The sequence below is a fragment of the Trachypithecus francoisi genome, unplaced genomic scaffold, assembly GCF_009764315.1.
Source record: "Trachypithecus francoisi isolate TF-2019V2 unplaced genomic scaffold, Tfra_2.0 Lachesis_group16, whole genome shotgun sequence".
In the NCBI taxonomy this organism is placed as follows: domain Eukaryota; kingdom Metazoa; phylum Chordata; class Mammalia; order Primates; family Cercopithecidae; genus Trachypithecus; species Trachypithecus francoisi.
In genome coordinates, this window is record NW_022681461.1 from 25,756,915 (window position 1) to 25,781,688 (window position 24,774).

A 24,774-nucleotide genomic window follows, 5' to 3' on the forward strand; every position below is an offset into this window, starting at 1 on the left:
CAACTGGAGATTGCAGGTGCAGGGCATTGTTATGCAAGATATTTAAAAATTGTTTTCTGCAGGAAAAAAACTGATGAAGATTAATTTTTGAATAAGGACATATGCAAAGACTTAAGGACTGTCTGCTATGGAATAAAAGGCAGCCAGTCTAGTGGTGGACAAGAGCACCTTAAGGAGGGAAAACCCCAAACAGAACAAAACAAAGAGGGTCTAGAATATACTAAAATAACCTCTGCAACTACAGTCCTTACATCAACATTTTCTTAGGAAAAATCAGACTAATACCAGAATTCACATTTCGGCTTTGATGGTTTGCTGTATAAACAGTTTTCATCATTAAAGGAAGGTCTAGTTATTATTTTGTTTCTTTCACGAAGTCCCTGATGGAATCGCCTCCTCCTTCCAGCATGTTTATTTATTTACATACACAGAGAGACACAAGTACAGATATACATACATCCTATCACTGGCATCTCACGTTCACTTAAAGATGATGAAAGCCATTTTCAATCACAATCTCAGGGGATGCCACTTCCCTTACCTCCCCTGTCACGTTGGACATACCCACAATAGACCCAATACAGAAGAAAACAAAAATTCTTAAAAGTTCATACTGACTTACCTATTGAGGCAATGTACCAGACTACCTGCTCTTTACATGACTTCCAATTCTAAAAATCTATAAGCAATCACAACTGCACACACAACGGGTGCTCTATAGTTTTTGTAAGTGATGTAGTACGTGTCCAGGCGTGGCAGCAGACAGTCTTTCAGGCTTCAGGAGTCCAAACCTCTGTCAATACCAGGATTATTATCCACACTGTTAGTTTCTTAATGTGAAGGATATCTTAAAATTGATGTATAACACATTACAGACTGCAAGAAAATATTTCCAAATTATATCTGATAAAGGACTTGTATCTAAAATATATATAAAAGACTCATAACTCAATAGTAAGAAAACAACCCAATTTTTAAAATGTGTGACACATCTGAACAGACATTTCACCAATGAAGATATAGGATTGGCTGATAAACACATGAAAAGATGTTCAGTCGCCGGGCATGGTGGCTCACGCCTGTAAGCCCAGCACTGTGGGAGGCTGAGGCGGACGGATCACGAGGTCAGTAGATGGAGACCATCCTGGCCAACATGGTGAAAACCCGTTTCTATGAAAAATACAAAAATTAGCTGGGCATGGTGGTGTGTGCCTGTAATCCCAGCACTTGGGAGGCTGAGGCAGGAGAATCACTTGAACCAGGGAGGCAGAGGTTGCATCGAGCTGAAACGGCATCACTGCACTCCAGCCTGGGCAAGACTCCATCTCAAAAAAAAAAATTCTCAGTCAACATTATGAGTCATTAGAAATATATAAATTAGGCCAGGCGTGATGGCTCACACCTGTAATTCCAGCACTTCGGTAGGTTAAGGTGGGCAGATCACGAGGAGTTCGACACTGGCCTGGCCAACATAGTGAACTCCCGTCTCTACTAAAAATACAAAGATTAGCTGGGCATGGTGGTGTGTGCCTGTAATCCCAGCTACTCGAGAAGCTGAGGCAGGAGAATTGCTTGACCCAGCGAGGCAGAGGTTATGGTGAGCCAAGATCCTGCCACTGCACTCCAGCCTGGGCAACAGAGTGAGACTCCATCTCAAAAAAAAAAAAAAGAAAAGAAATATACAAATTAAAACCACAGTGAGACTTCACACACACTAGAATGACAATAATGAAAATGCACTGACAATTACAAGTGTTGGTGAGGATCTGGAGCCGCCTCAGTGTGGAGTCCTCACAAAGCTCTAGGACTGTAAAAGGGTGCAGACATTACCATAAGTTTGGTAGTTCCTTAAAAACTAAATATGAATTTATCACACAATCCAGCAATCTAATCTTCCTGTTAGGTATATATCTCCAAGAAAAATGAAAACATATGTCCACACAAAGACTTTACATGCAAATATTCACAACAGTATCATTCATAATAGCCCAAAGTGGAAACAATCCAAATTTGAAGGGGTAAACAAAATTATTATGTCCATACAATGGAATACTATTCAGAAAAAAAAAAATCGGTACATGTTTTAACATGGCTCTGCTTTAGAAATGTCACGTAAGGTGAATGGAGCTAGACTCAAAGACTACATTTTTATGATGTCATTTATATGAAAGGTTCATAAGAGGCAATTTTATGGACACAAAGATTAAGTTGCTTGGGGCTGGGGAGTGGGAATAGGGAGTGGCTACAAATGAGCATGAGGGATCATTTTGGGATGATGGAAATGTTCTAAAACTGGATTGTGATGATAAATGCACAATGCTTGTATATTTACCAAACCATTAAATTATACACTTAAAGTTGGTGAGTCTCATGCATGTAAATTATGCCTCAATAAAGCATTTTAAAAATATAGAGACAATTATCACTATGAAAAAAGCTTTCATACAATTTAACTGACTTTACAGCACAATGAAAGCTGGTATTTTTATCAGTAATTCCCAACCATTTCCAGGCCAAGAATCCCTTTTTAACAGCAAAAAAATCACAGCCCCACGATAGTTAAATTGAACCTTAAGCACAAATTGAAGAAATACATAATTTCAGGAATACCGTGATAATTTTAATTGAATTTGGACTTAACTAATCACATCTACTACATACAAAATAGTATATAAATAGCAAGATATAGTAATCCGTCTACCAACAATGTTAAGTGCAGATACAGATTCACCAGCTCCTCCATACAGGTGGGGTCTCACTTAAGGGACAGTGATCCCTGAGTTGAAACTCCTTCTAAAGTTTCCATCTCCTTAATGCAGCAGTGAACCAAGAAAAGCAAAATTGCTGCTTTAAGTTCAATTCCATAATGTTTTTACTCATCTCTGCAATTAGTTTACAGCTGGGAAGAACATGATTTATTTTTCGGACTAGAAGCATGTCCCCTGTGTGGGCAAAATTTACTTGACAAGTGGATCATAGAAAAAGAGGATGCTGTATGACTGGAAAAATATACAAAGGTCGACTGATTAGAAGCTGGTCCAAACATACTATGGAGCTGTTTTGTGGATTCCTGATTTGTCTCTAATCTATCCCTTAGGGCCCATTTCAGTTGTACCTGCTTGTGTAACTACAAGCTACAATGTAAACTTTGTATCAAATGTTAATGACCCTGCAGAGACAGCCTGGCTCCTCACTGTGGCTTGCTTCCTCTGCGATTTTCAATTTCTGTAGATGTCCTCTCACATTTACAGACAGTAGTATAGCATCATTAAGCATTTCCAGCATTACCAGTTGAGGATTTCCCACACATAAATCAATTAATAGAATCTGAAATGTACTATTTCCATGGCCAAGAAAGGGATTCCAAAATTGTTTCCAAATTATTTATGAAACACTTGTTTGTTTCAGTAAGTCTTGTTTTTGTCACTGTCCACTGGCAGCCACTCACACTGCACCTGCCTCGTGTCAGCTGGCAGCCACAAGTGTTGCAGAGACGAGAAACATAGGAGAAACTTATTTTTAAACAGTGTGTAACTGTTCAGTTACATTTCTAAATAGTAAGCTCAGAATGTTTTTGGGTGAAGTATATAATATACTATTCTCCCTGTGTTTCCAGATTACTCATTAGATGTTTTTCCAGAGTCACAATTGGACCTATTGCTTTAAATTTAGAGTACTTTGTCAGAAAACATATTGAGTACAGTATACTGTTTGGAAGTGTAAATAACATAGTTTTAAAAATCATTTTATTTTATGTTTCCTGACTTTGCGGACATGTTGTAATATCCTCTGCTAAGGGATGTCAGTTTTGTCCTGTTCTAGACCATCTTTTCTAACCTCAGCTGGTCACGGCAATTTCCCCAGAGCCAATTCATTTCCTGTTTCAGTTATTTAGGTCATTGTTCCCATGTTATGATTTTTCTTCATAATGACAAAAGAAATAAATAACTCTTACAGAGTAAAGAAAAAATATAGGCCAGGTGCAATGGCTCACACCTGTAATCCCAGCACTTCGGAAGGCAGAGGTGGGCGGATCACTTGCAGTCAGAAGTTCAAGACCAGCCTGGCCAACATGGTGAAACCTCATCTCTACTAAAAATACAAAAATTAGCTGGGCATGGTGGCGCACGCCTGTGATCCTAGCTACTCTGAAGGCTGAGTCAGAAGAATTGCTTGAACTCGGGAGGTGGAGGTTACAGTGAGCTGAGATTATGCCACTGCACTCCAGCCTGGGTGACAGAGTGAGACTCCATCTCAAAAAAAAAAAAAAAAAAGAAAAAGAAAAAATTCGTCACAAATAAATTTGTAACTATATTAAACAATTACGTAAAAATAAAAAGTGGAATATACAAGGTGATACTGAATTATGCTAAAAATTTATTTGTAGTTTAAAATGCAAATTTAGAATTTAAATAAAAGTTCAGTGTAATGGAATACGTTTTTCTAATTCACTTTCCATTTTTAGTGCAATTTTGTAATTTTAAAATATCAATTTTTTGATCACTTGTTTTACTCCAGTTCCTTGTTGGTGTCTGTGATATCAATTACAGTTAGCAATAGTTATAGTTTTGACAAAGAAACAATGGACAGCTTATAAAGTTGTTACTGTCAATATTTTTTCTAAAGCTTGCTACTGCAGTCACATGTTTATGGGTGGTATTATTTAAGGGTCTATAACTCAACAAGTATTAAACACTGTGAATAGCAAGCCTGACTTTCCTGTATAAATGTTTTCATTGGAGGGGTTTGCTTCTGCTCTTTCAGTGTAATAGGAATTCTATCTCCAGGTTTCTTTCTTTTACTTCCATCCAAGAGTTTCAAGTTTACCTGATTCCTACACCCACAAAACCCCCTAGGATGATTTGAAAGGAATGTCTCAACCAAAAAGTATCAAGAAATGTTTATAAACATCATGAAGAGAGTACCTACTCTGTTTTCTACATATTTAATACTCACAATAACTTTACACTGTAGAAATTACAGCCCTCATTTTTCAAAGAAAGGCATACACAACATAATTTAATGAAGGTAAAGAAATGAGCCCGGGGTCACAGCGGTGAGATTCAGATCATTCTGCCTCAGAATGGTTTTATCCACTACTCTTGCTAAAGTCAAGATTTATGTTGTTTCATTTTAAGGCATGGATTTTACAACAATACATTACTAATTTATTTTTAAAAGTGTTATTACTTTTTAATTGAGGTAAAACTGACATACAACTAAATAAGCCATTTTTTTTTTTTCCTTGAGACGGAGTCTCGCTCTGTCGCCAGGCTGGAATGCAGTGGTGCAATCTTGGCTCCCTGCAACCTCCGCCTCCTGGGTTCAAGCAATTCTCTTGCCTCAGCCTCCTGAGTAGCTGGGACTACAGGCATGTGCCACCATGCCCAGCTAATTTTTATATTTTTAATAGAGACAGGGTTTCATCATGTTGGCCAGGAAGGTCTAGATCTCTTGACCTCATGATCTGCCTGCCTTGGCCTCCCAAAGTGCTGGGATTACAGGCCTGAGCCACCGTGCCCAGCCAAAATAAACAAATTTTAAGTGCTGAATTTTATATTTCTGTACCTGTGTAGCCACTACCTGGATCAACATACAGATGATTCCAGCATTCCAGAAGTTTCTCCGTATATGCATTCCCAGTCAATATCACTTCCCCAAAGATAACCACTATTCTGATGTCTATCACCGTAAGTTCCTTAAAACAATTTCTGAACTTTGCATAAAGGGGCCCATAAAGTATTTTTAAAAATGTTAGTTACAACTTATGTTGAATTCAAAGACATTTGATTTACTTTAAAAATGAAAAACAGTGACCGGGCGCGGTGGCTCATGCCTGTCATCTCAGAACTTTGGGAGGCTGAGGCAGGCAGATCACCTAAGGTCAGGAGTTTGAGGCCAGCCTGGCCAACATTGCAAAACTCTGTCTCTACTAAAAAACACAAAAATTAGCTGGGCCTGGTGGCAGGTGCCTGTAATCCCAGCTGCTTGGGAAGCTGAGGCCGGAGAATCTCTTGAACCTGGGAGGCAGAGATTTCAGTGAGCCGAGATCACATCACTGCACTCCAGCCTGGGTGACAGAGTGAGACTCCGTCTCAAAAAATATAAAAGTTCATTTAAAATAGTTAAATGATTTACATATAAATGTTTAATATTAAAATTTAATCCATATACTTCAAATTAACATTGCTAGAGGTTACAGAACTGTCTAAACCAAGTTTCGATGAAATATTGTACCACTTAGTCAACTTCTGAGCACTTAGATCGTATTTGTGTTTTTACAACCAATATATTTTTAAACCCTCCTTATTAATACCAATTAACTACCAACTATAAACAACATTCTATGATAACGCAAAGAACGCATTTCCTTTGTAAGGAAGCTATTTTTAGATTATAAACTTTTCTTAATTTTTAAGGTTATATAGAAATAAAAGATGCAGGCCGGGCGCGGTGGCTCAAGCCTGTAATCCCAGCACTTTGGGAGGTCGAGGCGGGCGGATCACGAGGTCAGGAGATCGAGACCATCCTGGCTAACCCGGTGAAACTCCGTCTCTACTAAAAAAATACAAAAAAAAAAAAAACTAGCCGGGCGAGGTGGTGGGTGTCTGTAGTCCCAGCTACTCGGGAGGCTGAGGCAGGAGAATGGCGTGAACCCAGGAGACAGAGCTTGCAGTGAGCTGAGATCTGGCCACTGCACTCCAGCCTGAGCGACAGAGCCAGACTCCGTCTCCAAAAAAAAAAAAAAAGAAATAAAAGATGCAACTGCATATGTAATTGTGGTTTAATTCCTTGAAAAGACTACTTCCTTAAGAAGTCTTACGTATGAGATTTGGGAAGGTATGATTTTTTTCAGTAGGTATAATGATTGACAAAATTGTGGGACTCACTAGCATAGATGAGGAAGTAGTTCCAACATACCCGCTATATGCCATCAGTGTAGCCAGTAAAAATTGTGGAAAATGGTCCTGTAACATTCAGTACTGGTGACAAATCTGAATAATATGAGAGAAAAAAATTCTATGCCACAATTACAGGGTAATCATTCAATACAGGACTAATGTTACGAGGAAAGGAAAAGACCTAGAAAGAGGAGTAAAAGGAAGGGACAAAGATGTGTTAAAAGTTAATATTGTTATAAATTTCACTTAAGAAAAAAGTTTAGGATCATGGAATATTTATAACTTTGCATAAATGTGACATCTAACAGTTTTAATTTTACATTATAAAAGTATAATATGTATAAGATGTATCTTATATAAGATTTAGGTCTTACATATATAATCTTGTATACATGGTGTATCAATTCTTCTTTTGCAGAATGTAATCAAACATTCTGCATAAGCCTTGATAAGCCTTCATTACTAATGAATCATTTTTTGATATACTGATCTTTCTCTTTTTGCCATAGCATGTAAGCGCTATAAAATAGGATTAAAAAACTTGCTGAGGTATCAGCTGGGAATGCATTTGGCTGAAAGTAACAGAATTTCTAAGTAGCAACAGCTTATGCATTAAATGTCTAATTAGACATGTAATTAACATTTTTTTTTACAACAAAAGAAACTTTATTTAAAAACTTTTTATTTTTTTTAACAGACATGGGTGCTTGAAAAAGCTCTAGACATGTAATTATCTTACAAGAATTCCAGAGGTGGGTGAGTCCAGGGCTTGTCAGTTCAGCAGCTTCACAATGTCAGGGCTCTGGATCACTGTCTCTGCAGCTCATTTGGTGTTCCTATGATGGTTGCAAGCTCTACACATCATGTTTCCTCACAATCATATTCAGGCAGAAACAGCCTGTTAGATAAGTGCTTTCTTCTTGTCAGTGAGGTAAGTCTTTCCCAGATGGCCTCAGCAGATTCCCCTCATATGCTGGCTACTCCTAGTTGCAACAGAGGCTGTGAAAGAGAAAATGTGACAATGGGGGTACTATCTTCTAGTACGTAGAGAAGTAAATAGGCATGGGAATGGCTTTTTGCCATGTGTAGCTAATTGTATTTGTTACAGCTTTTGATCAGAATCACCTGAGGAGTTGGAAAAAAATCCTGGGCTATATTCCAGACTAAATGAACCACAATATCCCAGGAATAAGAATGTTCTTAAAAGCTCCTCATATAAGTTTTATGATAAGAGCTTTGGAACTTCTATAATAAAGCACTGTAATATTTTAGAATATGTGAACGCAGTCTTGATATCCTCCTGCCAGATATCAGGGTGCAGCAAATCAATGCATTACATTAAAGTGATTCATTTCATTAGAAAAAAACAAAGCCTTCATCTTATTTCTGTATGTCGAGTTATGATACAAACAGCTTTCGGACTAGAAGGTTGATTCCTAAAAACATATGCAAAGGAGCAAAATATCATAAAGTCTGCTTAAAAAACAAAATCTTTCTTAGCACTAAGGAATGAAATGCAGCCATTAATATATGTCACTAGGTGATGCTCTTTGTTAAAATTTTTTCCTGGTGAAGTCATCTGAGGAATTAGCATTCATTCCCATGGGAAAGAATTTACGGTAATTCCAATAAGACTTTAATTGACTCCTTAATCACAAAAGTTAAATAGTCCAGAAAATAAGTTTATATGCAAAAAAGGAAAGCCACACTAATTTACGGGCAGAAAAATTTTTCTTTCTTTCTTTTTTTTTTTTTTTTAAGACAGAGTTTCACTCTTGTTCCCCAGCCTGGAGTGCAATGGCGCCATCTTGGCTCACCACAACCTCCGCCTCGTGGGTTCAAGTGATTCTCCTGCCTCCGCCTCTGGACTAGCTGGGATTACAGGGATGTGCCACCACGCCCGGCTAATTTTGTATTTTTAGTAGAGACGGGGTTTTTCCATGTTGGTCAGGCTGGTCTTGAACTCCTGACCTCAGGTGATCCGCCCACCTTGGCCTCCAAAAGTGCTGAGATTACAAGCGTGAGCCAACGCGCCCAGCGGGACAGAATATTTCTTTCAGTTGGGCTATATGTTTAGAATACTGAGACTTTCAAATTGTGAAGGCAGTATTTCTATCCATTTTTGTCTCCACTTTCTTTTTTTTTGTGACAGAGTCTTGCTCTTGTCACCCAGGCTGGAGTGCAATGGTGAGATCTCAGCTCACTGCAACCTTTGCTTATTGGGTTCAAGCGATTCTCCTGCCTCAGCCTCCCGAGTAGCTGGGATTGCAGGCACCCGCTGCCACGCCTGACTAATTTTTGTATTTTTAGTAGACATGGGGTTTCACCATGTTGGGCAGATTGGTCTCAAACTCCTGACCTCAGATGATCTGCCTGCATTGGCCTCCCAAAGTGCTGGGATTACAGGCATGAGCCAACTCACCCAGCCTCCACTTTCTTTAATGTCTTGATAAGATTTTATATTTTTGTTGACAAGAGTTCTTCAATAATTTTTGATCTATTCCCAGGTAATATTTTCTGATGTCACTGAAACGTTATCTATGTCTGCACTTTATGCTGAAATATTTTTAAGCAAATTAGTATTACATCCTTAAGTATTTCAGTATGGTTTTCTAAAATAACATTCCACTTAAATTATTCCCTAATATCATCTATTATCAAACGTGAAATAGCCAATAAACACAAAGAGGGGCTCAAGCTTATTTGTAATTAGAAATACAAATTATTAAGACAAAGAGATACTATTGCACACCAAAAATTCTGATACCAAGTGTTAGAAAGGATGCAGAGCACTGAAATTCTAATCCATTACTACAAACAAGGGGATAAAATCTCTCTGGAGAAGTTTTGTTTTACATAGTAAAAATGAAGATGCATAGACCCGATTCCCTCTACCACTGCTAGACATATATTTAACAGAAATGCACAGGTCTACCAAGAGACACATATAACAATGTTCATGCTAGTATGTTGTAACAGGAAAATTTTCAGATAACTCAAAATGTCTCTCAACATGAGAAAAAACAAACTATGGGACAGATGCAGAGGCTCACGCCTGTAATCCCAGCACTTTGGGAGGCCAAGGCAGGTGGATCACTTGAGGCCAGGAGTTCAAGACCACCTGGCCAACATGGTGAAACCTTGTGCAAAATTAGCCAGGCGTGGTGGTGCAGGCCTGCAGTCCCTGCTACTAGGGAGGCTAGGGCAGGAGAATCTCTTGAACCTGGGAGGTGGAGGCTGCAGTGAGCCGAGATCACGCCACTGCACTCTACCTGGGACACAGAGTGAGATTCCGTCTCAAAAAGAAGAAAAAAAAAGTAAAATAAAAAATAAAATATATGGACTGGTGCGGTGGCTCATGCCTGTAATCCCAGCACTTTGGGAGGCCAAGGCAGGTGGATCACCTGAGGTCAGGAGTTCGAGACCAGCCTGGCCAACATAGTGAAACTCTGTCTCTACTAGAATACAAAAATCAGCTGGGCGTGGTGGTGGGCACCTGTAATTCCAGCTACTTGGGAGGCTGAGGCAGGAGAATCACTTGAACCCAGGAGGCGGAGGTGGCAGTGAGCCAAGATCACGCCATTGCACTTCAGCCTGTGCGACAAGGGCAAAACTCTTGTCTCAAAAAAAAAACGTAATTAAATAAATAAAATTTTAAAAAAATAAAAAATATATAATAAAAAATTAAAAGACAGAAAAGAGTTAAAAAAAAAAAAAAAAAAAAACAGACCAAGCTAATTTATATTGTTTAGGAGTACAACGATGGATAGTAAAAAAATTAAGACAATAATGATCAAAATTCAGAAGAATAGTACCAACTTTGGGAAGAAAGATGAACCTTTGCTGAGGGAGAGGCTTGCTGGGGTATCCTGATGCTGGCAGTTTCCTCACCTAGGTGTGTAAATGCATGAGCTTTCCTCTATAATTATTATAAAAAATGCATAAATTTATTATAAAGTGTATAAATTATATGCACTTTTTCTGTATGTACATTTCACAAGAGAAAAAACGTTCAAATGTAATGAGATATATAAAAATACAAAGAAGAGGGCCACGTGTGGTGGCTCAAGCCTGTAATCCCAGCACTTTGGGAGGCCGAGGCGGGCGCATCACAAGGTCAGGAGATCGAGACCATCCTGGCTAACATGGTGAAACCCCGTCTCTACTAAAAATATAAAAAATTAGCCAGGCGTGGTGGCGGGCACTTGTAGTCCCAGCTACTCGGGAGACTGAGGCAGGAGAATGGCGTGAGCCCGGGAGGCAGAGCTTGCAGTGAGCTGAGATTGTGGCCACTGCACTCCAGCCTGGGCAACAGTGAGACTCCACCTCAAAAAAAAAAAAAAAAAGAAAAAAATTACAAAGAAGAGTTGCTATACGCTTGTTAAACATTATTTTGAAAAAACTGCTTTTGCTTTATAACACTTAAACATAAGTGACGGCTTTTGCTATGAATCATTTGAGATCATTTATCAAAAGGCACTTACTGAAGACCAATTTTTGAGGCAATATAATGTCATCTTATTTTTACACGAGCTAGTTCTTACACAACCATCAATTCTGAATCTTGTTTAGTTTGGTATTAAGTAATATACACAATTTACATTGTTCATGTATGAAATTTGTCTATTTTTCCATAGCTTTTTCTGATTTCCTCATTAGGATTTCACAGTATCTTTTGGAAAATACTCAAAGCCAAAAGGTGGTCAGAATTTCACATTCTTAAATTTACTTTTTTTTTTTTTTTGAGACAGAGTCTCGCTCTGTCACCCAGGCTGGAGTGTAGCCCGTCTTGGCCTCCCAAGGTGCTGGGATTACACGCGTGAGCCACTGTGCCCGGCCGACTTTTAATACAGTGATATTAATTCATTTGAAGGTCTCCTCCTGTGTCTTCTAAATCAATATCAAAATCTAAATGATCATCACTTTCTTCATTTCTTCTGCAGCTTCTTCTATGGTTGGAACTTAGATTATTTTCGATATGTTCTATTTCTTCTGTTTCTTTATTCAACCTAAAGACGAAAGAAAAAGTTTCTATTTATTTCCCAGGCTTTCATTATTTAACCATGTAGATTGAAAAGACTTTTACCACTACATTTCTTGATTAACAAGAACCTAATGAATTAAGTATAAAGAAAAAGATCCAACCAGGAGTGGTGGCTCATGCCTGTAATCCCAGCACTTTGGGAGGCCGAGGCAGGAGGATCACCTGAGGTCAGGGGGTCGAAACCAGCCTGGCCAACGTGGCGAAACCCCATCTCTACTAAAAATACAAAATTAGCTGGGCGTGGTGGTACAAGCCTGTAATCCCAAGTACTTGGGAGGCTGAGGCAGGAGAATCACTTGAACTTGGGAGGCGGAGGTTGCAGTGAGCCGAGATCGTGCCATTGCACTCCAGCCTGGACAACAGCAGCAAAACTCTGTCTCAAAAAAAAAAAAATCCTTGAACACTAACTCGAAATCCAACCAATTATAACACTATTGTCACTAAAGTAGGCTCAAAAAAATTAGTACATGATGTCTATTAAAAGAAAAGTTAAGTAATGCGTAATTCTTTTTATAATAAATATGAATTTCACAAATAAATATTGTTTTCTTAAAAATATAAAGTTTCACTTTTATTGTAATGATAGAAAAATAATTTTAGAAGTCTATATAAGTTTGACCATGCAACTTAAGTCTAAGAGTTATGGACCATCTCTTAAAAGAAATTCATGTATCAATCACTAAGAGTAAACTTCAAACATAAAAGGAAACACTCACGGAATAACAATGTCTTCTTTCTTTCCACATTTTGCACAAACTTCAAGTTCACAGGCACATGGTCTACACATTATGTGATAAGAATCCTTCACTGTCTTTTGTAAACATTTAACACTAAAATAAAAAATAAAATGTTCATTTATTTATATTTATTTCAGACTTATTTGGTAAAATAAGAGGATGTGTCTAAATGTATAGTTAAAAAGTCTAACAAGACTGGGTGTGGTGGCTCATGCCTGTAATCCCGGCACTTTGGGAGGCCGAGGCAGGCAGATCATGAGGTCAGGAGTTTGAGACCAACCTGGCCAACATGGCGAAACCCCGTCTCTACTAAAAATACAAAAAATTAGCTGGGCATGGTGGCTCATGCCTATAATCCCAGCTACTCGGGAGGCCGAGGCAGGAGAATTGCTTGAACCCTGGTGGTGGAGGTTGAAGGAGTCGAGTTCACGCCACTGCACTCCAACCTGGGTGACAGAGTGAGACACTGTTTCAGAAAAAAAAAACAAAAAAACAAAAAACAACAGCCTAACAATCAAAACTCCTAGATTTCAACTTCAGGTGTTTATCTTATGTTACTCTAAATTAATTATATCGCATCTCATAGATAACAGTTTACAGCTGCAGAATAAAACTGCTGGATTTTTTTTTAAGTGTCATTAAAAATGTGTTAAAACAAGATCAATATACAAAACTCAACTGTATTTCTATATACTACCAATAAACAATCTACAAAAGAATAAAGGAATAAATTCAATAAAAGAAGTGCAAGACCAATACACTGAAAATTACAAAACATCACTGAAAGAAACTAAAGACCTAACTATATGAAAAGACATCCCATATTTTATATGAAAAGACTTAATATTGTAGGCCAGAAGCAGTGCTCAGGCCTGTAATCCCACAAGTTTGGGAGGCTGAGGTGGGCGGATCACCTGAGATCAGGAGTTCGAGACCAGCCTGGCCAACATGGTGAAACCCCATCTCTACTAAAAATACAAAACTTAGCTGAGTGTGGTGGCGTGCCTGGGAGATGGACCACTGCACTTCAGCCTGGGCAACAGAGTGAGACTCCATCTCAAAAAAAAAGAGACTTAACATTGAGAATATTGAGAAGATAGCAATACTCCCCAAACTGATCTATAGATTTAGCGAACTCACTATTAAAATTCCAGCTGGCTTTTTTGCAGAAATTGACAAGCTAATCCTAGTTCGTACAGAAATTCTAGGGACCCAGAATAGCCAAAACAATCTTGAAAAGGAACAATAAAATGGGAAGATTCACATGTATTGATTTCAAAACACACTACAAACCTACAGTAACCCAGACTGTGCAGTACTGACATAAGAATAGATGTATATAGGTCATCAGAATAGAACTGGGAGTCTAAAGGCAAAATAGTGGAAATATATTATGGATTTATAGAATATGTAAAAGTAAAATGTAGGACAACAATAACACAAAATTGTCAGGGAGGAATTGGAAGTATATTATTATAAGGATTGTGAGGTACTTATTCTGTATGAACAGTATCAACCAAAATGACAACTTTAGAACACTCTACACAATAAGAGCAACACATTGTCTTCAAGTATACATGGAACATTCTCTAAGACAGACCATATTCTGGGTCATAAAACCAACCTCAACATATTTTAAAAAAGAAAAAACTGGCTGGGTGCAGTGGCTCACGCCAATAATCCCAGCACTGTGGGAGGCCGAGGCGGGTGGATCACCTGAGGTCAGGAGTTCGAGACTAGCCTGGCCAACAGGGTGAAACTCTGTCTCTACTAATAATACAAAAAAATTAGCTGGTCATGGTGGTGCACGCCTGTAATCTCAGCTACTTGAGAAGCTGAGGCAGGAGAATCACTTGAACCCAGGAGGCAGAGGTTGCTGTGAGCTGAGATGGTGCCATTGCACTCCAGCCTGGGCGACAAGAGTGAAACTCTGTATCAAAAAAAAAAAACAGAAAAAAACCCTGAAAAGTATACAAAGTATATATCATCTTGCCACAGTTAAATTAACAAAAAATCTATAACAGAAGATATCTAGAAAATGCTCAAATATTTAGAAAATAAACAAAACACTTCTAAATACCCACAGATCAAAGAGGAATTCACACACACAAAAAGAAAATATTTTGATTGACTGACAATGAAAATACAACATCAAAATTTACAAAATGGAGCTGAAGACGCCCTTGGGAAATTTATTTGAATATATGGGATTACAAATTATATTAAACAAAATAGTTATGTAAACTTTTACCTTTAGAAAATAGAATAGTAAATTAAACTCAAAGCAAAAAAGGGGTGCTATAATAAGAACAGAAATCAATGATACTGACAACAGAAAAATAAAACCAATGCAGCCAAAAGCAAGCTCTTTGAAAAGATCAATATAATTCATAAACACATACACTGATCAGGATAGAAAGAGAGAACATAAATTACCAACATCAGGAATAAAAGATGGTACAGCACTATAGATCTAACAGACATTGAAAGAATAATAATAAGAGGCTGGGTGCAGAGGCTCATGCTGGTACTCCCAGCACTTTGGGAGGCTGAGGCAGGTGGATCACTTGAAGCCAGGAGATTGAGACCAGCCCAGCCAACATAGTGAAACCACATCTCTACTAAAAATATAAAAAATTAGCTGGGCATGGTGGTGTAATCCCAGCTACTTGAGAGGCTGAGATAGGAGAATCACTTGAATCTGGGAGGCAGAGGTTGCAGTGAGCCAAGATTTCACCACTGCACTCCATCCAGCCTGGGTGTTAAATACAGTGAGTTCTAAGTCTCTCTTCAAAGAATCAATATGTCAATATGTTCAGTTCTTTGTTCTCCATGTTAAAGTTTAACTTCCTCGTTCTCTTCGTCTTCTTGCCCCTAGTTTCAGTAAACGATCTTCCCGCCAGTTCTAATCAGTAGTTCACATCTGTTCCCCTAGTCACCTGTTCTGTTCTGAGTCACCCCGGTCACCTGCTCTGACCTGAGTCACCTTTAGTCACCTGTTCCATAACCATCTTTCCTACTGAAACTGCTCACCCCGCCACTCTGGCTCTACCCCTGCTCTCTTTAAAATAGCCAGTCGGAATTAGCTTAGACTGTGTGGTCCAACCCTAGCCAATAGGGTAACGACACAGTAGTAGAGGCTACCTGCGTCAGGGATAAGAACCCCTTCCCCTCCTTTGTTCAGGTGTGCTCTTGCCACTGCTCCATCCATGAAACGCACCCTTTTGTAGAAGTAAAATTGCCTTGCTGAGAAAATTTATGTCTGAGTGCTATTTCTTTTGTGGCACTGAAAACTTATTTCTAACAAATGACAAAGCAAGACTCTGTCTCAAAAAACAAAGAATAATGAGAAAATTTTAGTATTAACTCTATGCATATAAACTCAACAACTCTGTAGAAATAGCCACATTTTTGCAAAGAAAGAATATCAAAACTCACTGAAGAAGAAATAGATAAATACTCCTCTATTTATTAAAGAAAAATTTAATCATAACTCTAAAAACACTCTATTTTTTTTGGAAAACTCCAGGCCCAAATGACTTTACTGGTAAATTCTATCAAATATTTAAGAAATAATACTGATCATACACAAATCCTTAAAACAAATAGGAATATTTTTCAACTCATTTGATAAGGCTCTAATATCAAGACGAAAAAAAGCAAACAAGAAAACGACAGATGAGTATTTCTAATGAACAAAGATGTAAAAATCCATGACAAAATGTTAGCAAATCAAATCCAGCAATACATAAAAATCTTGCCACACACTTGCTCACTCTCTTGCATGCTCATTCTCTTGCATGCTCTCTCTCTCTTTATATATATATATATATATGCACCAAGTGGATTTATCCTGGGAATACAAGGCTGATTCAATATATTCAAAGGCAATAAATATAATTCACTAAAGCAATGTTCTAAGAAAAACCATAAGATGATGTTAATAGATGTGAAGAAAGTGCCACAAAAATTTAACATCCGTTTATAATAACAACTCTTAGTAAACTGTGAACTGAAGGAAACATTCTCAACCTAAAAACAGATAACTACAAAGAACTTACAGCTAATTTCATACTTAATGATGAAAGACTGAATACCGTCCCCATAAGATCAGAAACTGGGCAAGAATATCTGCTCTTACCACTCCTTTTCAGCATCATATTGGAGGTCCTAGGCAGTGCAATAGCAGCCAAAAAAAAAAAAAAAAAAAGAAAACAAAGAAAGGTCATAGAGATGGGAAAGAAGAAATAAGTGTCTTTATTTAGAAGAAAAAATCATTGTCTATATAGAAAACACCAATGAATCTATTTTTTAAAAGGTACTGGACATAAACAGTGAGTTTAATAAAATCACAATATATAGGGTCAGTAAACAAACATAAACTGTATTTTTATGTTTCTAGAAATCACTAATTACTTTTTATAAGAAAAAGCAAAGAAATTATAACAGCCAAAAGAGTTATGAAAATGAAAAATGAGGTTGCAGAATTCTCACTACGTGATTTCAAAACTTATCACAAGGTAGTGATCAAGGTAGTATAGCACTGGTGAAAGGACAGACACACAGATCAATGGAATAAAGACCAGAAATAGACCCACATACATATATGACCAACTGATTTTCAAGATAGTAGAAAGGTAACTGAATAGAGAAAAGACAGTCTTTTCAACAAACAATGTTGGAATAACTGACTATCCCTAAAATTAACAAGAAATAGAACATAAATTCAAATATAAAATCAAGAATTATACAACTTCTAGAAGAAAACATAGGAAGAACTATTTGTGACCCTCAGCTAGGCAAAGATATCTTATCTACAACAACAAAGCAATGATCTAGAAAGAATGATTTGTTAGATGGACCCTCATCAGAATAAAAAATGTCTCCTCTTCAAAACACACTCTTAATAGAATGAAAAAAACAAGCCAGAGGTTGGCACAACTTATTAAGTATTTTGAAACATCTTAAAAAACATTTATAAATTCTCCAATCACTACTGGGTATTTTCTCTTGTAAGATTCATGGTGAAAAAAATCAAAATATTTCACCCCAAAATATGCTTCTTTGGTACATTTTGGGATGGCTGTTTAGAGGGCCTGCAAACACTGCCAGCAAAGCTGTCTTTTGTGAGGATGATTTGCATCTGCAGAGGAAATAAAGTGAAGTAAACAACAGATATAAACAGGCTTCCTCTGAAGCCCGCCCTTGTCTGGATCTAGGAAAGATCAACTCAGCTCTAAAACTTTACAGGCCTGACAGAAACATTTACCAGAGGCCCTGTGAGGCTACTACCTCTGAAGTTTCATCTGCATAACAAGGCTGCCTTGCCCAGGTTTCTCCTCTTCCCCGCTCATAACTGTCTTTCCACAATATCCTGCTTTGCCAAAATCTGAGCCCCCCAATCTTTCTGTAATCTCAAGATAAAACAAAAGTGTTAACACCTTGCCTTTGAGTTTTTTTTAATACTCATGACTCCTGTGCACATGTATGCACACAATAAAATTTGTATGCCCTTTTCCCTTGTTAATTTATGTATTATGTTTGTTTTATAGATTTAAATTACCAAACTTTCAGGGGAAAAATTCAAACCTCCCTGCAATGGTAAGGATAAATTTTAAATTCGCCTAAATATAAATTTTTCCAAATTTCCCTGAAAAATGGCTATATTGCATTTTATGAGTTCATTGCTAAGAAAACTTCAGAAATGTCAAAATAATGATAGTTTGCCTTCTTTTCATTTCTTTGTGCAATACACATGTTAAAAGAAAAACTTCAGGCGAATTACATTTAAAGGAGTTTAATTGAGCAATATATGATTCACGAATCAGGCAGCCCCCAGAATCATAGCAGATTCAGAGAGACTCCAGGCATGCCTCATGGTCAGAACAAATTTATAGAAAGAAAAGTAAAGTGCAGTACAGAAATAGGAAGGGAGGTACAGAAACAGCTGGGATTGGTTACAGGTTAGCATTTGCCTTATTTGAACACAGTTTGAACATTCAGCAGTGTATGAATAGTTGAAGTATGGCTGCTGGGATTGGCCAAGACTCAGCTATTGTTACAGGCGTCTACTCCTAAGTTAGGCTTTCAATCTTGTCTACCTATTAAATTAGGTTGCAGTTAATCCACAATGACTCAAATATAGAAATAGGCAGTCCTTATCAGGCTATCTTTAGTTCACTTTAACAAACACAATTCCCAGAAACAATCACTCAAACAATTCTGACCATAAATATACCACAACTAATCATTTTAGTGGAAACTATGGTCAAATAAAAACACAGGTCACCACTGTTTACATGTTTCTTGATAAAGGAGACAATACACTTCTTAAAAATATTACTATTGGGTGGGCACAGTGGTTCATGCCTGTAATCCCAGCACCTTGGGAGGACCAGGCAGAAGAATTGCTTGAGCTCAGGAATTAGAGAACAGCCTTGGCAACATAGACAGACCCCATCTATACAAAAAACAAAAATTAGCCAGGCGTGGGCGTGCACACCACCTACCAGAGTGTAGGAGTTCCAGCTACTCAGAGGCTGAGGTGGGAGGATCACTTTAGCACTGGCAATACAACAGTAGGAAAAGGACACCAGTTTGGGAAACTGGAGACCTTGATTCTAGCCCACCCTTGACATGTCCTTGTCATGCTGAGAGACAGGACTAGCTGGATTTCCTAGGCCAATTAAGAATCTCTAAGCCTAGCTGGGATGGGGCTTGCAACTTAGCTCACAGCCAACCAATCAGGTAGGAAAGAGAGTTCACTAAAATGCTAATTAGGCAAAAACAGGAGGTAAAGAAATAGCCAATCATCTATCGCCTGAGAGCACAGTGGGAGGGACAATGATCAGGATACAAACCCAGGCATTCGAGCTGGCAACGGCTACCCTCTTTGGGTCCCCTCCCTTTGTATGGGAGCTCTGTTTTCACTCTATTAAATCTTGCAACTGCACTCTCTTCTGGTCTGTGTTTCTTATGGCTTGAGCTGAGCTTTTGCTCGTTGTCCACCACTGCTGTTTGCCGCTGTCGCAGACCCGCCACTGACTTCCATCCCTCCAGATCCGGCAGAGCATCCGCTGTGCTCCTGATCCAGCGAGGCGCCCAGTGCCACTCCCGATTGGGCTAAAGGCTTGCCATTGTTCCTGCACGGCTAAGTGCCTGGGTTCCTCCTAATCGAGCTCAACACTAGTCACCGGGTTCCATGGTTCTTTTCTATGACCCACAGCTTCTAATAGAGCTGTAACACTCACTGCATGGCCCAAGATTCCATTCCTTGGAATCCGTGAGGCCAAGAACCCCAGGTCAGAGAACACAAGACTTGCCACCATCTTGGAAGTGGCCCGCCACCATCTTGGGAGCTCTGGGAGCAAGGACCCCCCGTAACAATGTAATCTCTGAAAGTCACTTTAACTTCTCTGAGTCTCATTTTTTATAATGGGTACTAAAAGTCCTGGCAGCTTAGCATGAACAAAACAGTAGCATCAAATTATACTAGTAATTACTGTATCATCCCTTCCACAATCCCAGTTAAAAAACAAAAAACTCTTAAGATTTTTTTAAGACACTGTTGTCATAGTAACACAACCTTTTTTTTTTTTTTAGATGGAGTTTCACTTTTGTCCCCCATGCTGGAGTGCAATGGCGAGATCTCGGCTCACTGCAACCTCCACTTCCCGGGTTCAAGCGATTCTCATGCCTCAGCCTCCTGAGCAGCTGGGATTATAGCCACGCACCACTACACCCAGTTAATTTTTGTATTTGTAGTAGAGACAGGGTTTCACCACGTTGGCCAGGCTGGTCTTGAACTCCTGACCTCAAGTGATCCGCCTGCCTTGGCCTCCCAAAGTGCTAGGATTACAAGCGTGAGCCACTGCGCCCGGCCAGTAACACAACTTTTTATATTGTATGATTAAACATATCAACATCTGGAAAATCTGTTTGAAGGAAGTAAAATTTATCCTCTACCTTCTTAGGGTTTCCCTTTGGGACTGACATAAAATAGATTATTACTTGCTAGAAATAAAAGACTTTACGTGATTACAACTCTTCTGGCACTGCCTTCATTTCCTGGTTATTACGCTTTAACCTTTAACATAATTCAGTTGCTGCTGTACTCTCATGTATGTGATGACGAGGTACTTTCATAAACAGTGAGGCACAGTACTCCACCCTTGGTGTACAAAACAGAAACACAACATTGCTGAAGTTACATAAAGTCTTATTTTCCTGCAATGGCTCTAAGTACTCTGTACTCAACATAGCAAGATCATAAAACTTTACTATGGGATTACATGATATGCTACTTAGAGAATGCTTTTAAGGAAACATTATCCCCAAATTTTAAGTACCTCAAGTATACGAAGTTATTACACAATTCACTTCCTTGTGTCCCTAGATTACAAGTTTGAAAGTAAATGAAGAGGTATACAAAGTATACTACCTTGTCTTAATGCAGTAGACAAGTAGATTACAATACTTCTTAATTTTACTTTTTGAGACAGAGTCTCACTCTGTTGCCCAGGCTGGAGTACAGTAGTACAATCACAGCTCATTGAAGCCTCAACCTCAACTTCCCAGCCTTAAGCAATCCTCACACCTCAGCCTCCAGAATAGCTGGAACTATAGGAGCAGTCACCACGTCCAGCTATTTTTTTCTGTTTTTTGTAGTGACAGGGTCTCACTATGCTGCCCAAGTTGGTCTAGCACTTTTGGGCTCAAGGCATCCTCTAGCCTTGACCTCCCAAAGTGCTGGGTTTACAGCCAATAATTCATAACGGGTACAAAATATTTACCTCTGACCAAGTGTAGTTTAGGAAAAATAAAAAATAAAAAGTATGCAATACTTTAGGGCAGCCAATTTTAAATCAAAGCATGAACTGGAGTCTTCGTGAACTGGAGAGGCATTGATGGAAGTAATAAATGCTCTCTACTGCTTTCACCTTTAAAGACAGTAAGACCATGGTTGTGGGCAACAATAAAGCCACAGTTTACAGTTATTTTATACTATAATGTGATACAAAGAACTATCAATGACTAAAACTCCACTCTAGGACATTTTAATACTCTTGGAATGTGGTGACACAAATTTTTTTTTTTTTTTTGGAGGCAGAGTCTCACTTTGTTGCCCAGGCTGGAGTGCAGTGACGCAATCTCAGCTCACCATAACCTCCGCCTCCCAGGTTCAAGCGATTCTCCTGCCTCAGCCTCCTGAGTAGCTGGGACTACAGGCACATGCCACCATGCCCGGCTAATTTTTGTATTTTTACTAGAGATGGGGTTTCACTATGTTGACCAGACTGGTCTCGAGCTTCTGACCTCGTGATCTGCCCGCCTCAGCCTCCCAAAGTGCTGGGATTACAGGCGTGAGCCACTGCACCTGGCCGTGGTGACACAATTTTCAAATCACTAATTAACCTTCAGAGCCTCAGCCTATTATAAGAAATGCTGGAGGCCAGGCGTGGTGACTCACACCTGTAATCCCAGCACTTTGGGAGGCCGAGGCAGGCGGATCACCTGAGGTCAGGAGTTTGAGACCAGCCTGACCAACATGGAGAAATACCATCTCTACTGAAAATACATAAATAGCCGGGTGTGGTGGTACATGCCTGTAATCTCAGCTACTTGGGAGGCTGAGGCAGGAGAATCACTGGATCCTGGGAGGCAGAAGTTGTGGTGAGGCAAGATTGCGCCACCGCACTCCAGCTTGGGCAACAAAAGAAAAATTCCGTCTGACAAAATAAATAAATAAAAAATGCTGAAACTGAAAAACAGCCGATGTGTATTGCCACACTGGTAAACATGAAGGAACAGATAGATATGTAGAATATGGCCAGGTGTGGTGGCTGGCGCTTATATCCCAGCACTTTGTGGCAGATCACTTGAGGTCAGGAGTCGAGACCAGCCTGGCCAACATGATGAAACCCCATCTCTACTAAAAACACAAAAATTAGCCAGGCATGGTGGCAGGCGCCTGGAATCCCAGCTACTCGGGAGGCTGAGGCAGAGGTTGCAGTCAGCCAAGATCACGCCACTGCCCTCCAGCCTGGGTAACAGAGAGAGATTCTGTCTCAAAAAACAAAAACAAACAAAAAAGACCTATAAAACGTAACTGTTTACTTTTGTTTGATAAAAGAACAAAAATAATAACCCAGTTTTTAAAAACTAGAAATCCAGACCCTAAGCCAACTTTCCTAGTTTTCTTTCCATTTCATGTATATTCAAAATAGACCAAAACCTCCTTTTGATAGGCAACTTTGATTACTGTTCATGGATCACTGAAAGTTATGCAATGAGAAAAAAAAAGTAACAAGAGCAAATGAATGAAGAAATGATAATTTATGTGGAACCAAAAAACAGGACATATCAAGACTGCCCAGGATTATTTGTATTGTCTATGAAAGTCAAAGGGATTCTTGTTGATTTTCCCTCCATTCCCTGGTCCCTCCTCACAGGGTTTCCTATAAACATTATTCATTCCACTCTTCTACCTTTAAGTCTTTTCTAGACCTGTTTCTCTTGGTTTCACTTTATTCTTCTGCAGTCTTACCTTGTGTCCTCTGCATCTCTTTCTCCTTTTACTCACACCTAGCACTTTTTGCAACCTGCCGAGTTATCTGTGGAGTCTCTCTCTCCAAACAGATGGTAAATTCCTGGGTGTCACAGATTCATTTGCTGTCTTCTTTTGACATACAACACAGTGTCTTGTATATTGAGGATGCCATTTAAAATAACTGTAAATTGAACTATTTCCTATCTGTCGTCTTTAACAATTTTGTTTTTGCTCACAAATTAAGAGCTCTGTTTGGAATAGTATTCCCCAGTATAACCATGGACTCTTCCTAGAGACAATTTTGTTCTTAATACAACTAGTGAATTACAGTAAATTATCTTTCACATCCCGTCCAGCTTCTTGGTTCTTGCAGGTTACAGCAGACCTGGTTACACGAGACAAAGTGTTCTAACAGGTATTATCTTCATTCTATAAAGGAAAACTCTACTTAGTTAGGGAGCTGACATTAAAATAAAAGCCGGAAATAAGATTATGAAACTTTAAAAAATCTAGATGCTAGTTTTGAATATACTGTTTACTAGCTGTGTACAGGGTAAGACACCTAAGTTTTCTAAGGCCACCTCCTTATCTGTTCTTGTTACCTCTACAGGGTTGTTACTAGAATCCAACATATGTGAGAGGTTTGAAAATGTTAAATTTGGCCAGGCATGGTGGCTCATGCCTGTAATCCTAGCACTTTGGGAGGCCGAGGCAGGCGGATCGTCTGAGGTTGGGAGTTTGAGACCAGCTTGACCAACAGGGAGAATCCCTGTCTCTACTAAAAATACAAAATTAGCTGGGCATGGTGGTGCATGCCTGTAATCCCAGCTACTCGGGAGGCTGAGGCAGGAGAATCATTTGAACCTGGGAGGCGGAGGTTGCGGTGAGCCGAGATCGCGCCATTGCACTCCAGCCTGGGCAATAAGAGTGAAACTCTGTCTCAAAAAAGAAAACAAAAAACAAAAAACAAAAAAAAAAGAAGAAAATGTTAAATTTAAAATAAATATCTTATTTGTCCACTCTGAACTCAAATTCTGGGGTTAAAATATATAATATGTATGATGTGGCAGCCATTGGCTTTTGGCCCCTTAAATTTTTGTTAAAAATAATTGACAAGAGGTGGATTGACTAATAGGAGAAAAGGCTATAAATTTACTTAATGTGCATACACAGGAGCCTTCAGAATGAAGATCCAACTTCTCAATAGTTACAGAAGCCTATAGACCATCTTGAGGTTACAGAAAGAATGAGGGCTTAGATTCTGGTAAAACTGAGCAGGGAAGAGGTTTGGCCATCAAAGGTGGCCTGGTTATGTAGAGGAGCCTCCCTCAGAGAGACTTTTAAAGGTGTCCTGCTCTCAATCTCTCCTGGATCTGGGGAAAGAAAGAGAAAGGGGAGGGGGCATGACTGTATTAATGGAGATTTTATACAGATACAAATTTTCCTCACTTAAGACAGATTTGCAAGGCCACTTCTGTCAGGATGGTGAAGTGGCAGTCATTTCAAAATACGTCAAATAAATATATTTTGAGGGTAAAATAT

The 24,774-nt window shown here is 38.9% G+C and overlaps 1 protein-coding gene across 3 annotated transcripts in view; it reads right to left on the bottom strand.

Moving 5' to 3' along the window:
• Nucleotides 1-7,544: 7,544 nt before the first annotated feature.
• Nucleotides 7,545-24,774, bottom strand: part of CUNH9orf85 (chromosome unknown C9orf85 homolog) — a 61,007-nt gene continuing 43,777 nt past the window's right edge. Inside the window, exons 3-4 of one of the 3 annotated variants that reach the window (XM_033237106.1) lie at nucleotides 12,663-12,776; nucleotides 7,545-7,901 (exon numbers count right to left, since the gene is read on the bottom strand). In XM_033237106.1, the coding sequence (XP_033092997.1) occupies nucleotides 7,886-7,901; nucleotides 12,663-12,776 (130 nt within the window). In that variant the 3' untranslated portion in view covers nucleotides 7,545-7,885. Of the gene's footprint in view, nucleotides 7,902-11,308; nucleotides 11,912-12,662; nucleotides 12,777-24,774 lie in introns of those variants that run through there. The other 2 variants (XM_033237105.1, XM_033237107.1) reach the window with 2 other exon arrangements.